General features: G+C 39.2%; 1 protein-coding gene across 1 annotated transcript in view; it reads left to right on the top strand.

Moving 5' to 3' along the window:
• Positions 1-3,537: 3,537 nt before the first annotated feature.
• LOC115151459 (solute carrier organic anion transporter family member 2A1) overlaps positions 3,538-16,956 on the top strand; it is a 62,864-nt gene continuing 49,445 nt past the window's right edge. The window contains exon 1 of the mRNA XM_029695407.1: positions 3,538-4,034. Within this exon, the coding sequence (XP_029551267.1) occupies positions 3,978-4,034 (57 nt within the window). The 5' untranslated portion in view covers positions 3,538-3,977. The remainder of the gene's footprint in view (positions 4,035-16,956) is intronic.

Genomic DNA, 16,956 nt, shown 5'->3' with positions numbered 1-16,956 from the left:
GTTCCTCAAGCAAGGGGGGAGACCAATGACAGAGGGCACCATGAAATTTGCAGTTTAACTATTTTGCTCAACATATTTTTTACCCTTAAGTATGTGTACGTTACTGTATTTATACGTTACTGTATTTGTACGTTACTGTATTTGTACATTACTGTATTTGCACGTGGGAAATAGTTTTTCAGCAGGAAAAATGCTAAAATGGCTGCCGTGAGTCATTAAGGACAAAATATCTTTAGTTTCAAATGATAATGTGATGTATGTGAACATGGTGTACCTTTCTACTAATGGAATGGCCAGAATGTCCTAGGTCCTGCCGAGGACTAGAGTGTGCTAGGTCCTGCCGCGGACCGGCGCGTCCTATGTCCTGCCGCGGACCGGCGCGTCCTATGTCCTGCCGCGGACCGGCGCGTCCTATGCCTGGTGACGAACATAATGTTACTGTTTCCTGTTTGGGACCGTGTAGAAGAGCCTTACAGTAATCTCTCGCCGACTCTACCCAATCCGTCAATCAATCACATTTTTTAAATCAGCAGTTGTCACAGATACCGAGCCCCAAAAAAACCAAAGAGCAAGCAATGCAGAGGCAGAAACTCCCCCATCTCTCTCTAGTGAGGTTGATGAAGCTGCCAAGAAAACGAAGACGCCTCATGCTGCTCCAAGTCCGTAAAGTTGTCAGAGAAACCAAGCACATAGATGACAATAAATCAACAACAACGTGAAAGATTTCTAGTTTGTCGATGTACTCTGGCAGGTTACAAAATATTCACATCAAATGAGGCGTTACTTTGACCTTGTGTCCAAAACATTAGGAACACCTGCTCTTTCCATGACCACAGACTGACCAGGTGAATCCAGGTGAACGCTATGATCCCTTATTGATGTCACCTGTTATGTCTGTTCTTAAGCACGATGCAACGTGGAGTGCCTGGATACAGCCCATAGCCGTGGTATATCGGTCGTTTACCACCAATCCCAGAGGTGCCTTATCGCTTTTATGAACTGGTTACCAAAGTCATTTAAACGGTAAATAGTCATTTTTAATCATACCCATGGTATATGGTCTGATATACCACAGCTTTCAGCCAATCAGGGCTCAAACCACCCGGTTTATAATGGTATTTGATGTATTTTCTTGCTTGATCATGTGATATGCGATTATCCTTGAAGTAGAAGCCAGGTTTGTGTGTCGACCATTTACACTGATGATGGCTTGAGTCCAACGTTTTGGACAGTGGTGGATTGAAAATGACTCAAGTGAAAGTCACCCAGTAAAATACTACTTCAGTAAAAGTCTAAAAGTATTTGGTTTTAAATATACTGAAGTACAGTGGTGTAAAGTACTTAATTAAAAATAATTAAAAGTACTACTTAAGTAGTTTTGTTGGGGTATTTGTACTTTACTATTTATATTTTTTGACTACTTTTACTTCACTTAAAAATCCTTCTTTAACCATGTCTCCTCCCCCTTCATCTACACTGATTGAAGTGGATTTAACGAGAAACATCAATAAGGGATCATAGATTTCACCTGGATTCACATGGTCAACTTAAGTCATAGAAAGAACAGGTGTTCTTAATGTTTTGTCCACTCCGTGGATAACAGCAGTAACAAAAGGTCAAAGTAACGCCTCATTTGACGTGAATATTTTCTAACCTGCCAGAGTACATCGACAAACTAGAAAATCTTTCACGTTGTTGTTGATTTATTGTAGTCTGTGTTCCCGCACTTTTCTCCCTGGCTTCACCTTTGTAACGGTTCCCATTGTGTGTTGCTGCTAAGCCTTTAACTGGCTTTGTTGGAATAATGACACAATTCGTTTTCAAACAGTGATTTGTAAGGCTCGTGTGTGTGATTTATCAGAAGAACAACGATTACCATTGAGAACCACCTGTTGGATGTTTGTCTAGGGAGGGAGGGAAGGGTGTGTGTGTGTGTGTGTGTGTGTGTGTGTGTGTGTCTCTCTCACTTTCAAAGGGATTTTGGGGGCAGTATGGTTAACCGATAACTTACCTAATTGGTCATTCTCATTGATGACACGAAGGTCAACATGTAACATGATTGGTTATGTCGCTCAGCCAAGACTCAGACTTTTCTCACCTTTTGCATCATATCTATAAAGTTATTTGTTAATTATGGCTATAAAAAAGAAACTTGTCAAACTTTTTGAAATGCTGAACTGTTAATCCAACCGCATTGTCCGATTTTCAAAAAGGCTTTACGGCGAAAGCATAAAATTAGATTATGTTAGGACAGTTCCAACACAAGAAAAACCACACAGCCATTTTCCTAGCAAGGACAGGTGTCACAAATACCAGAAATTCAGCTAAAATTAATCACTAACCTTTGACGATCTTCATCACATGACACTCCTTGGACATTGTTACACAATACATGTATGTTTTGCTCGATAAAGTTCATATTTATATCCAAAAACAGCATTTTACATTGGCGCGTAATGTTGAGAAATATTTTCCCTCTAAACCTACCGGTGAATGAGCACAATGAGCATACATATTACAGAAATACTCATCATAAACTTTGATCAATATAGAAGTGTTATGCACAGAATTATAGATACACTTCTCCTAAATGTAACCGCTTTGTCAAATTTCAAAAAAGGTTCACGGCGAAAGCACAATTTGCAATAATCTGAGTACAGCCCAGAAGACACCAACAACTAGCAAACAGAAACCCGCCATCTTGGAGTCAATAAAACTAAGAAATTACATTATAAATATTCACTTACCTTTGATTATCTTCATCAGAAGACACTCCCAGGAACCCCAGCTCCACAATAAATGTTCGATGAAGTTAATATTTATGTCCAAATAATCAATTTTGTTCGCGCGTTAGGTTCACTATCCAAATCCACAACGCGCGTGCTTACTTAGTCCAGACGAAAAGTCAAAAAAGGTATACTACAGTTTGTAGAAACATGTCAAACGATGTATAGAATCAATCTTTAGGTTGTTTTTATCATATATCTCAAATAAAATCCCAACCGGACCTATCCGTTCTCTCTTCAGGAGTGATATGAACTCAGCTCGCTCCCAAGTCATTGTGCGTTACTGAGCCCATGCCTTATAATGGGACACCAGTTTACCACAGCTGGTATTCCCTTCAAATTCACCATAGAATCTTCAAACACTGTTCTAAAGACTGCTGACATCTAGTGGAAGCTTTAGGAAGTGCAAAATGAACCCTAAGTCACTGTATACAGTCAAGGCAATCACTTGAAAAAACTACAATCTCTGATTTTCAACTTCCTGCTTGACTTTTTCTCAGGTTTTAGCCTGCCATATGAGTTCTGTTATACTCACAGACACCATTCAAACAGTTTTAGAAACTTCAGAGTGTTTTGTATACAAATCTACTAATAATATGCATATTCTAGTTTCTGGGCCAGAGTAGTAACCTGTTCAAATTGGGTACGCTTTTCATCCGGCTGTGAAAATACTGCCCCCTAGCACCAACAGGTTTTAATTAATTAAAGAAACGTTTTTTTGGATGGTCAATTTAAAACGTTTTAAACTGAATAATACTTTTATTGAAACATTATTTAGATACAGAAATGCAATTTAAACATTGACTACGTTCGTGTACAACTATACTTGTTTATTAGATGTTTGTTTTTAAACAATTAGATAATTAGTTTCTTACCGTTGAGTAAAAACAATCACTGCGCAGCGTGCGTAAAAACAGGTCATGTGTGCCAAATACGGTCTTTCATCGTTGTGTTCAATACATGGTGCGCGTGGAGTTGTGGGCTGAACCCGGCCTCATTACATCACTGTGAGCCATAAAAGCTCATAGAGACTCACAAGAGTAGAACAGTGTGGGACAAAGAGAGATATATTATCCCCTCTGACTCCAACACGGAGAGACTCACTCATTTCCCCCACTCTCAACAGCTGAGTTCTACTAGACTGGACTCTCTCTCTCTCTCTTATCCGGATACCTTTAGTCTTCACAGAAAATGGAGATTTATGTCAAGGATATGAAGAAACCAAGATCAGTGTTCAGCAATATCAAGGTATGTTTTTATTATTCATTCATGTATTAGAGATATTCATACTGTAGTATGATTAGGATGTAAATGTTTTTGGAGTTGTTGTTGATTTTGAAGAGAGAAATGTACCTAAACAAACTTATTCAAAAATGTCTTTTAAGAGATTTTCCCAGTGCACACCTTTTGATTTGAATTGTAATGGCAACTTTCTAAAAACTTTTTTAATAAGCAACTTTCTAAAATCTTTTAATAGCAACGTTCGGCCCATGCTGTCACACTCAGGTACCGATGTTGAGCCAGGAAGTATTTACAATTAACTTCCGTAGTTGTTTTTTTTTTTACCATAGAAATGATATAATTAAGCAATAAGGCACCTCTGGGATTTGTGGGATATGGCCGAGGTACTATGGCTGTTCTTAAGCACGATGCAACGCGGAGTGCCTGGATACAGCCCATAGCCGTGGTATATCGGTCGTTTACCACCAATCCCAGAGGTGCCTTATCGCTTTTATGAACTGGTTACCAAAGTCATTTAAACGGTAAATAGTCATTTTTAATCATACCCATGGTATATGGTCTGATATACCACAGCTTTCAGCCAATCAGGGCTCAAACTACCCGGTTTATAATGGTATTTGATGTATTTTCTTGCTTGATCATGTGATATGCGATTATCCTTGAAGTAGAAGCCAGGTTTGTGTGTCGACCATTTACACTGATGATGGCTTGAGTCCAACGTTTTGGACAGTGGTGGAAAAAGTATCCAATTGTCATACTTGAGTAAAAGTCACCCAGTAAAATACTACTTGAGTAAAAGTCTAAAAGTATTTGGTTTTAAATGTACATAAGTACAATGGTGTAAAGTACTTAATTTAAAATTGTTTAAAGTACTACTTAAGTAGTTTTTGGGGTATTTGTACTTTACTATTTATATTTTTTGACTACTTTTACTTCACTACATTCCTAAAGAAAATTAAACCATACATTTTCCCTCACACCCAAAAGTAGTCGTTACATTTTGAATGCTCAGCAGGACAGGAAAATGGTCCAATCCACACACTTATCAAGAGAACATCCCCGGTCATTCCTACTGCCTCTGATCTGGAGGACTCACTAAACAGAAATGCTTCCTTTTGTAAATAATGTCTGAATGTTGGAGTGTTCCCTTGGCTATCTGCAAATTATGTCTGAGTGTTGCAGTGTTCCCCTGGCTGTCAATTTTGTTGATAAAAAAGGGAATTGTGCCGACTTGTGTGATTTATATAAGGAATTTGATGTATAGCATTTACTTTTACTCAAGTATGACAATTTTGTAGTTTTTCCACCACTGTACTTAAGTACATTTAAATCTGATACTTTTAGACTTTTACTCAAGTAGTATTTTACTGGGTGACTTTCATTTTTACTTGAACCATTTTATATTAATTAAGGTATCTTTACTTTTACTCAAGTATGACAATTGAGTACTTTTTCCACCTCTGCATAAGTATCAAAAGTAAAACTACAAATCATTTCACATTCCTTATAACACCTCTTAAGGATCTCCCGGTTTACAGATCGGTGTCCCACCCACGGGACGGTTGAGCTAACGAAGGCTAATGCAATTAGCATGAGGTTGTAAGTAACAAGAACATTTCCCAGGACATAGACATATCTGTTATGAGCAGAAAGCTTAAATTCTTGTTAATCTAACTGCACTGTCCAATTTACAGTAGCTATTACAGTGAAATAATACCATGCTATTGTTTGAGGAGAGTGCACAGTTATGAAATTAAAGTTATTAATAAACCAAATAGGCACATTTGGGCAGTCTTGATTAAAAAAAAAATGTAACAGAAATGCAATGAGTCATTGGATCAGTCTAAAACTTTGCACATACACTGCTGCCATCTAGTGGCCAAAATCTAAATTGCACCTGGGCTGGAATAATACATTATGGTCTTTCTCTTGCGTTTTAAAGATGGTATACAAAAAAACATTAGTTTTTTTTCTTTGTATTATCTTTTACCAGATCTAATGTGTTATATTCTCCTACATTCATTTCACATTTCCACAAACTTCAAAGTATTTCCTTTCAAATGGGACCAAGAATATGCATATCCTTGCTTCAGGGCCTGAACTACAGGCAGTTAGATTTGGGTGTGTCATTTTAGGCAACAAAAAAAAATGGAAAAAAAGGCCGGATCCTTAAGAGGATTTAAGGACAATTGTGTAGGTCACATGATCAAGCAAGAAAATGCATCATACCTATAATTTCTATGTTAAAAAACAGGTCATAACTAGAATAGTAAAATACTAATGATGTAATCTAGATTTATGTTGGCTCGTGTTATACCTGCCCACAGGGAACACTGGATGAATCAATGTTGTTTCCACATCAATGAAATGACGTAGAACCAACTTGAAATAGACGCTGAATTGACGTCTGTGCCCAGTGGGTGGATTGTTCAGAATTTTTTCTGCCTTGGGCAGAATATTGCTTCAGTACCTGGCAACAACTATTCCTGGAATGTCTTCTCTCTCTCTCTCTGGTCTATTTGACATAAATATGGTTAATTACCAATCCCGAGACTGGAAGGTGTGTGTATGTGAGCGCTCTTGTGTTTTGTCAAACTATGTTTGTGGGTATCTATGATCTACAACATGTGTTTGTGTGTGGTTGCTATCTGTGACCACTAAATGGTGTTAATGACTGATGTCCCAACATCTGCTCTGACATAACATTGTGGCTCTGTCCCAAATAGCATCCTAATCCTTGCATAATAGACCGTCATTGTAAAATATGACATTGTTCTTAACTGACTTGCCTAGTTAAATGAAGGTAAAAAATATATATATATATGTAACGCACTACTTTTGACTAGGGCTGTGGTCAAACGAAGTGCACTATGTAGGGAATAGAGTTCCATTTGTGTGCCTATAGGGCTCTGGTCAAACGAAGTGCACTACATTATGTAGGGAATAGAGTTCCATTTGGGACATGAACCCTAGTCAAAAGTAGTGTGCTATATAGGGAATAGGGTGCCATTTGGGACATGAACCCTAGTCAAAAGTAGTGTACTATATAGGGAATAGGGTGCCATTTGTGTCGTAGGCTGTCACAAGAGGTGAATCTAGGATTTTACTACCCCATTTTTTTTGGTGCATAATAACATGAATATTCAAATATTCTGGACTAGGCTCGCCATGCTATTGGCTCTATAACTTACTGAACATTCCGATCCCTTCCATCTGATGATAATATATCAAACATGGAATGTCTTTTCTTTTTTTTACACTTTTTAAGCCCATTATAGATAAAACCTTAAACATCGTTTTTTTTTTCTGAGCCAGACACTTTCACATCAACGCCTGAATTCATTAGAGTTTCCGATGTAGCTAGTCACTGAAAAAGGATAAAGAAATTAATTTGAGGGGTTCTCCTTTTTGTATTGCCAGAGTAACTTGCATAAATTCAGTTAGTCATACTGAAACAAAGTATTTCCAAACCTGCAGCAGACTGTAGTAAGACTGATTTCATAGAAAGAGAGAACAAATAAATAGTTCCATGACTCATTGAGTCGGCAATATTAACAAATACACTGAGTGGACAAAACATTAGGAACGCCTCTTTCCATGACATAGACTGATCAGGTGAATCCAGGTGAAAGCTATGCTCCCTTGTTGATGTCACCTGTTAAAGCCACTTCAATTCAGTGTAGATGAAGGGGAGGAGACATGGTTAAAGAAGGGTCTTTAAGCCTTGAGACATGGATTGTGTATGTGTACCATTGAGAGAGTGAACGGGGCAAGACAAAATATTTAAGTGTCTTTGAACGGGGTATGGTAGTAGGTGCCAGGCGCACCGGTTTGTGTGTCAAGAACTGCAACGTTGCAAGGGGTTTTAACGCTCAAACAGTTTCCCGTTGTGCATCAAGAATGGTCCCACCACCCGAACGACATCCAGCCAACAGCGGCAGGCCAGTGGTCGAAAACGTGTCCTTGATGAAAGAGGACAAAGTAGGCTGACAAATTGTGCAGAGCAACTAGACAGGCTTACAATTAATCAACTGTGACAGTCCAGTGCAAATTGGTGCTCAAAGAATGCACAAGTCGTCCGTACCTTGACGCAAATTGGGTGTGATAGCCAACGACCTTAGATTTCTGCTTCTTTCAGCAAAAAATAAATAAAAAAAAAAACCAAGAAACTACAGTGGCAGTGGGCTAAGGAATAAAAAACACTTGGACAATGGAGAATTGTTAAAAACATTGTCTTGGTCTGATAAATCTCAGTTTCAGACTTTTAACAAGGACTATAGGCTATGGAGAAAACCAGTACATTGCATCCATCATACTATAGGCTATGGAGAAAACCAGTACATTGCATCCATCATGCTATAGGCTATGGAGAAAACCAGTACATTGCATCCATCATACTATAGGCTATGGAGAAAACCAGTACATTGCATCCATCATGCTATAGGCTATGGAGAAAACCAGTACATTGCATCCATCATGCTATAGGCTATGGAGAAAACCAGTACATTGCATCCATCATGCTATAGGCTATGGAGAAAACCAGTACATTGCATCCATCATGCTATAGGCTATGGAGAAAACCAGTACATTGCATCCATCATACTATAGGCTGTGGAGAAAACCAGTACATTGCATCCATCATACTATAGGCTGTGGAGAAAACCAGTACATTGCATCCATCATACTATAGGCTGTGGAGAAAACCAGTACATTGCATCCATCATGCTATAGGCTATGGAGAAAACCAGTACATTGCATCCATCATGCTATAGGCTATGGAGAAAACCAGTACATTGCATCCATCATACCACGTGTCAACATTTGCAGGCTGGTGGTGTGATGTGTTTTTCATGGCGTACATCGGGGCCCCCTTGAGAAAAGTGGAACGATGTTTGAATGTAATTCAAAAAAATAAATAAAGTATAAATAAGTTGAATGTCTGAGGCCGTATTAACAACACCACCACGGATGTGTTTCCTATCGAATTATAATTTATCATCAGAGCTCTTCTCTAGAGCCAGCATTGGCAGCTTACAGTACAACTTGTCATTGTGTACGCGTTGTAACAATGTAAACTGACCCTCTGATGCTTGTGTCTGATATATGATACAGAGAGGAGTTGGTATTGAGAAGGACTGTCAGACTCTCAGGAACACAGGAACTCAGGAACACAGGAACACAGGAACTCAGGAACTCAGGAACACAGGAACTCAGGAACACAGGAACTCAGGAACACAGGAACACAGGAACTCAGGAACACAGGAACACAGGAACTCAGGAACACAGGAACTCAGGAACACAGGAACTCAGGAACACAGGAACTCAGGAACACAGGAACTCCAAATCTACTGTGAGCTTCAGATTCTTTCAGGGTTCTCACAGGGAACAGGGTAGGACTGCGGTAAGTCCCTTTAGATACAGATTAGTTCTGTGGATTGGCCGTTATTGCAAATCCTAAACCCTATGGTACATGTTATGACAACACACACACACACACACCCAGACCTGGTGGTCCAGCTCAAACCCCAGGTGCTTACAGCAGGAATGTGGTGTGTGTGTGTGTGTGTGTGTGTCATGTCTGTATGACAAAACGTAGTGGATGAAGAGGTGAACAGGGCTGATTACTGTTTGTGTGCTGGCAGCATTGGGACCCTTCCAGTTCCGAGTGTCTTAGGGAACGTTTAATTGAAAGCCACAAAATTACATATGAAACAAACACTGACACATCATTTACTACCATCACTGCCCTATAGACTCAAAATCCTCATAAACAGCGATGGGGTATGATCCATACAACTGGCTTACGGTCAGTGGTTGTAAACCGAAAATCTGTTTTCTTATCAGACTATATACAGATGGCGTCTCCCTGTTCACTCACTACTTTTCAAAAATGTTTTCTTCATGCTGAACATGGCCCTCTTCTCCGATGTGAAAGCTCAGGGTGAATATACAGTATGTCAGCATTAAAACGGTTTCACAGAAGCTGGGAGGCAAAGATATTAAACCATCTGAGACATTAATCTTTCTGGGGAAAGGGAGTTTTGTGGGTGTGTTTTAGAGAAACCCCACAGTGTTTATTATGTAGAAACATGTTTAATGGTCAAACTGTCAGAACGCCTAAGCACCCCTGCGCACTATATGTGATGACAACTAGTTTTAATAAAACAAAAAAATGATAAGGGAGGAATGTTAATTCATCACAACAACAAAAAAATAATTCAGGCAAAGACAAATTAGTGCACCATCTTGTGACCTCTGAGAAAATCTAACATTTGACTTCCTTACTCAAGGACCGAGATTATCAACAGGAACCAAGGAACATAGTTACAAATAATTTTGTTGATGGCAAATTGACCGCAAGAAGCCCAAACAGATATAATGTTAGACTAAAATATAATCATTTCAAACCTTGTTTACGATCACGTCTCTATATAATGCGTGGAAATACGCCTACTCGGGAACAGATTTCTTACATTATAAAATCACGTGGAGCTGATTTTTCTGGTGTTTTTACATTCTTCTATGTCCAACAATGAAAAGTTTATTATTATTATTATCATAAATTTTTTTGCTCAGAATACTTGGGGGGGACAAAGAAAAGCAACTGCAGGCTGCCAGCTGGGGAACCCTGGAGAAGAGCATTCAAAGAGTTGGTCTGATGTGACCCTGGAGAAGGGCATTCAAAGAGTTGGTCTGATGGGACCTGGTGACGTCATCGCCCCCCCCCCCCCCCCCCCCTCCCCCCCCCCCTCCCCCCTTGCTTGAGGAACAATAGACAACTAAAGACGAAAGTCCCAATGGTGATGTCATGACATACAGTTGAAGTGGGAAGTTTACGTACACTTAGGTTGGAGTCATTAAAACTCGTTCAGTTAGGACATCTACTTTGTGCATGACACAAGTAATTTTTCCAACAATAGTTTACAGACAGATTATTTCACTTATAATTCACTGTATCACAATTCCAGTGGGTCAGAAGTTCACATACACTAAGTTGACTGTGCCTTTAAACAGCTGGGAAAATTCCAGAAAATGATGTCATGGCTTTAGAAGCTTCTGATAGGCTAATTGACATGATTTGAGTCAATTGGAGGTGTACCTGTGGATGTATTTCAAGGCCTACCTTCAAACTCGGGCCTCTTTGCTTGACATCATGGGTAAATCAAAAGAAATCAGCCAAGACCTCAGAAAACAAATTGTAGACCTCCACAAGTCTGGTTCATCCTTGAGAGCAATTTCCAAACGCCTGAAGGTACCACATTCATCTGTACAAACAATAGTACACAAGTATAAACACCATGGGACCATGCAGCCGTCATACCGCTCAGAAAGGAGACGCATTCTGTCTTCTAGAGATGAACGTACTTCGGTACGAAAAGTGCAAATCAATCCCAGAACAACAGCAAAGGAACTTGTGAAGATTCTGGAGGAAACAGGTACAAAAGTATCTATATGCACAGTAAAACGAGTCCTATATCGACATAACCTGAAAGGCCGCTCAGCAAGGAAGAAGCCACTGCTCCAAAACCGCCATAAAAAAGCCAGACTACGGTTTGCAACTGCACATGGAGACAAAGATCGTTCATTTTGGAGAAATGTCCTCTGGTCTGATGAAACAAAAAAAAGAACTGTTTGACCATAATGACCATCGTTATGTTTGGAGGAAAAAGGGGGAGCCTTGCAATCTGAAGAACACCATCCCAACCGTGAAGCACGGGGGTGGCAGCATCATGTTGTGGGGGTGCTTTGCTGTCAGAAATTGTGTAAAAACTGAGTTTAAATGTACACAAACACACACACACACACACACACACCACCCTCTTCCTCACTGTTTCACCATGACATTCTGTTGAGTTTGTTGAAGTGTAAATATAGCCTACAATATAGATTTCCCTCTAAATAGACCCAAAAGTAATTATTTTTCTGGAGATTGCCATTTCACCTTTCCGGTAGAAATAGTTAGAAATTGCTGACGTGTATTCACTCATATTTGTACATAGTACGAATTAAATATAACATATGTCGTTGTTTCTATTCAACAAAAGTTGGGGAATAAGGCTGGAAATTATTTGAAATAATTGTTTAAAGCTGCAATATGTCACTATTTGGACGACCAGACCAAATTCACGTAGAAATTTGTGTTATAGATCTGTCATTCTCATTGAAAGCAAGTCTAAGAGGCGGTAGATCTGTTCTATGTGTTATAGATCTGTCATTCTCATTGAAAGCAAGTCTAAGAAGCGGTATATCGGTTCTATGTTCTCTATTTCTATGCTTCCCCATAAGTTTAGTTTTGGAATCTTTTACGTTAGGTTTTGTACACTAGCTTCCAACAGCTGAAAATAAATAAAATATTTATTGACAATATATTGTATTTCTCAGTGGTTTAGAGGGTACAATGATTCTCTACACTATGCATTGTTTTTGTTTTATCACAATAAACTGAAATTAGGCAAACTATTTGAATTTTTTGCAATCAGGAAATAGCAGAGGGATTCCTGGTTATTGCACCTTTTTTAAATTTAACCGTAAAATTATAAAATGCCTAACTATAAGATTTTTTTCCTTCCTTACTACTGTAAAACAGATATGATCATATTTAGTGACAGAGTTTTACACATTTGGCACCACTACATATCACTGATGACCCGAGAAAGTTATGCCTGAGCGACCGCAGAGATGCCATGCAAATGCCTGCTGACTTTAATGCCAAAGGTTATTTCGTAGTAGTCACTTTTGAGGACAAATATGATTTTTTTTTTTAAATATGAAAATTTTTATTTTTCCCTCATTCAACAAAAGTAGGGGAATAGGGCTTGAAATTATTTAAATTATTTAAATACATCTTAATATGGTAACAATCAAATTATAAATGACTTATAATAATTTACCTTACTTATACCTGTAAAATAAATATGAACCAACTTCGAGACAGTACAAAATTGGCACCATTTCATATCCTGCCCAGCGTCCTCTGAGACACTATTCAAATGCCTGCAGCACATTAGACGCTGCTGCCCTACAGACTCAAAATCAAAATCATTGGCCATTTTAATAACGGAACACTTGTCACTTTAATAATGTTTTCATTTTGCAATTCTCGTCTTATATGTGGATATACTGTACTGTACAGTCGTGGCCAAAAGTTTTGAATGACACATATACATTTTCACAAAGTCTGCTGCCTCAGTGTCTTTAGATATTTTTTGTCAGATGTTACTATGGAATACTGAAGTATAATTACAAGCCTTTCATAAGTGTCAAAGGCTTTTATTGACAATTACATGAAGTTAATGCAAAGAGTCAATATTTACAGTGTTGACCCTTCTTTTTCAAGACCTCTGCAATCCTCCCTGGCATGCTGTCAATTCACTTCTGGGCCACATCCTGACTGATGGCAGCCCATTCTTGCATAATCAATGCTTGGGAGTTTGTCAGAATTTATGGGTTTTTGTTTGTCCACCCGCCCAAACATTTTTAAAACGGTTTTAAATGCATTTAGGGGGCCTACAGACCTCTAACTATTTTAAAATCTTGAGGATTGACCACACGTTCTCAATGGGATTAAGGTCTGGGGAGTTTCCTGGCCATGGACCCAAGATATTGATGTTTTATTCCCCGAGCCACTTAGTTATCACTTTTGCCTTATGGCAAGGTGCTCCATCATGCTGGAAAAGGCATTGTTCGTCACCAAATTGTTCCTGGATGGTTGGGAGAAGTTGCTCTCGGAGGATGTGTTGGTACCATTCTTTATTCATGGCTGTGTTCTTAGGCAAAATTGTGAGTGAGCCCACTCCCTTGGCTGAGAAGAAACCCCACACATGAATGGTCTCAGGATGCTTTACTGTTGGCATGACACAGGACTGATGGTAGCGCTCACCTTGTCTTCTCCGGACAAGCTTTTTTCCGGATGCCCCAAACAATCGGAAAGGGGATTCATCAGAGAAAATGACTTTACCCCAGTCCTCAGCTGTCCAATCCCTGTACCTTTTGCAGAATATCAGTCTGACCCTGATGTTTTTCCTGGAGAGAAGTGGCTTCTTTGCTGCCCTTCTTGACACCAGGCCATCCTCCAAAAGACTTCGCCTCACTGTGCGTGCAGATGCACTAACACCTGCCTGCTGCCATTCCTGAGCAAGCTCTGTACTGGTGGTGCCCCGATCCCACAGCTGAATCAACTTTAGGAGACGGTCCTGGCACTTGCTGGACTTTCTTGGGCGCCCTGAAGCCTTCTTCACAACAATTGAACTGCTCTCCTTGAAGTTCTTGATGATCTGATAAATGGTTGATTTAGGTGCAATCTTACTGGCAGCAATATCCTTGCCTGGGAAGCAATGATGACGGCACGTGTTTCCTTGCAGGTGACCATGGTTGACAGAGGAAGAACAATGATTCCAAGCACCACCCTCCTTTTGAAACTTCCAGTCTGTTATTCAAACTCAATCAGCATGACAGAGTGATCTCCAGCCTTGTCCTCATCAACACTCACACCTATGTTAACGAGAGAATCACTGACATGATGTCAGCTGATCCTTTTGTGGCAGGGCTGAAATGCAGTGGAAATGTTTTTGGGGGGATTCAGTTAATTTGCATGGCAAAGAGGGACTTTGCAATTAATTGTAATTCATCTGATCACTCTTCATAACATTCTGGAGTATATGCAAATAGCCATCATAAAAACTGAGGCAGCAGACTGTGAAAATTAATATTTGTGTCATTCTCAAAACTTTTGGCCACGACTGTACATACTGCATCTAAGCGGCGAGCAGGAGGCAGCATCTGAAACCCTTTCTCGGAGTGTATGGGAGTTGATGTAGTGCTCTGTACACAAAAATGTAGGTCAGAACCGGTCCAGACCTGTTCAAAGTCCCCTAAATAAGGGGACTTAATATTTAAGAGGTTTGTCTCCCCATTGACTCCATTGACTGTTGATTGATGGGTACTGGTGAAGTCTGCTAGCTTGCATCTTGATCCTGATCTGAGCTTCCATTGTCGAGATCAGAATGGTACTATGAGGCTAGGAGTTCGCTAGCTTGGGTCCGAACTGAATTGTTCTGTTTCACATATCGAGAAGTGCAATGGATGGATCCAAGGCCACACAAGCTTTTGCTTGATTATTTAAGTGAAACATAGTATATTCTTTAGTTGATCTAGTAGATTCTTTAGTTGATCTAGTAGATTCTTTAGTAGATTATTTAGTTGACCAAGTAGATTATTTAGTTGACCTAGTAGATTCTTTAAAGTGGTAGATTCTTTAGTTGATCTAGTAGATTCTTTAGTTGATCTAGTAGATTCTTTAGTTGAACTAGTAGATTCTTTAGTTGATCTAGTAGATTCTTTAGTTGAACTAGTAGATTCTTTAGTTGAACTAGTAGATTCTTTAGTTGAACTAGTAGATTCTTTAGTTGATCTGGTAGATTCTTTAGTTGATCTGGTAGATTCTTTAGTTGATCTGGTAGATTCTTTAGTTGATCTAGTAGATTCTTTAGTTGATCTAGTAGATTATTTAGTTGACCTAGTAGATTCTTTAAAGTGGTAGATTCTTTAGTTGATCTAGTAGATTCTTTAGTTGATCTAGTAGATTCTTTAGTTGATCTAGTAGATTCTTTAGTTGATCTGGTAGATTCTTTAGTTGAACTAGTAGATTCTTTAGTTGATCTAGTAGATTCTTTAAACTAGTAGATTCTTTAGTTAATATCATTCATTCAGTATCAGTAGTAACCAGGGTTTGGAACAACTTTTATTTTGCAATTGTTTATTTTTTTCATTCTGTTCCACTGTTCTGGTCAGCAAAATAAAGTTCTGACCCTGTTCGAACCAAAAAATAGTACTTTTTTATATCGTTCCTTTCTGTTCCTTTTTAGGAGAGGCTTCTGTGGAGAAACTTTGAATGTCTTTGAACTTCCGAGTTGGGTCAAGGCAAACATTAGCTAGCTAGCTAGCTAACAAGCGTGTGTGTGCAGAGCAGCACTAGAATTAAAAACAGTTCTTACCTTTTTGTAATTAGTAAATCCAATGTGAAACGTGATAACTATAGTATCCTTAACTAGCATTGAAAAAGTTTATCCATTCTTCTCTCATTAAACATTTCTCCCTAATTTATGAACCGCGCCTCTAATGTCCTCAGTAGGCGACAGTAACCTATACTTCAGAGGGGGAAGGGCAGGTAGCCTACACCACATCCATTGGCAAAGATTTCCAGCTGGCAGGCAGATGCTGGAATAAGTTTATGGAATTTTTGTGGGACTGGAGGAAAAAAAATGTCCGGAAAGTTCTTAATCATTTTTTACATTTTAGTCATTTAGCAGACACTCTTATCCAGAGCGACTTACAGTAGTGAATACATACATTTCATACCATTTCATGCATTTTTTTGTACTGGCCCCCCGTGGGAATCGAACTCACAACCCTGGCGTTGCACACACCATCCTCTACCAACTGAGCCACAGGGAAGCAATTTCCCATGCTTTAAAAAAGAACAGTTCTGTTCTGGAACCGTATAGATCACCTTTGTTTCAGGTTCTGTTCTGGAACAGTATAGATCACCTTTGTTTCAGGTTCTGTTCTGGAACAGTATAGATCACCTTTGTTTCAGGTTCTGTTCTTCTAATAATTGTATTATTTTCTGGTTTTCGGTCCTGTTCCCTGAACCTGTTACAACCTTGTTTATTTGTGCTCATACACTAGGAGAGAGAGAGAGAGAGAGAGAGAGAGAGAGAGAGAGAGAGAGAGAGAGAGAGAGAGAGAGAGAGAGAGAGAGAGAGAGAGAGAGAGAGAGAGAGAGAGAGAGAGAGAGAGAGAGAGAGATCAAGCTGAGTAAACTAATGAGAGAGGATGTCGTTCAGTAGAGACAGCAGTCTTGTCTTTGATCATGATTATATTGTGTAGCTGAGCCTTTCATCTTCATTCATCACAATAGACAGCAGTA

Source organism: Salmo trutta, chromosome 17 (assembly GCF_901001165.1).
Source record: "Salmo trutta chromosome 17, fSalTru1.1, whole genome shotgun sequence".
NCBI classification, from domain to species: Eukaryota; Metazoa; Chordata; class Actinopteri; order Salmoniformes; family Salmonidae; genus Salmo; species Salmo trutta.
The sequence above is the reverse complement of the archived record's forward strand: the minus strand, read 5'-3'. Positions and strand labels throughout refer to the sequence as shown.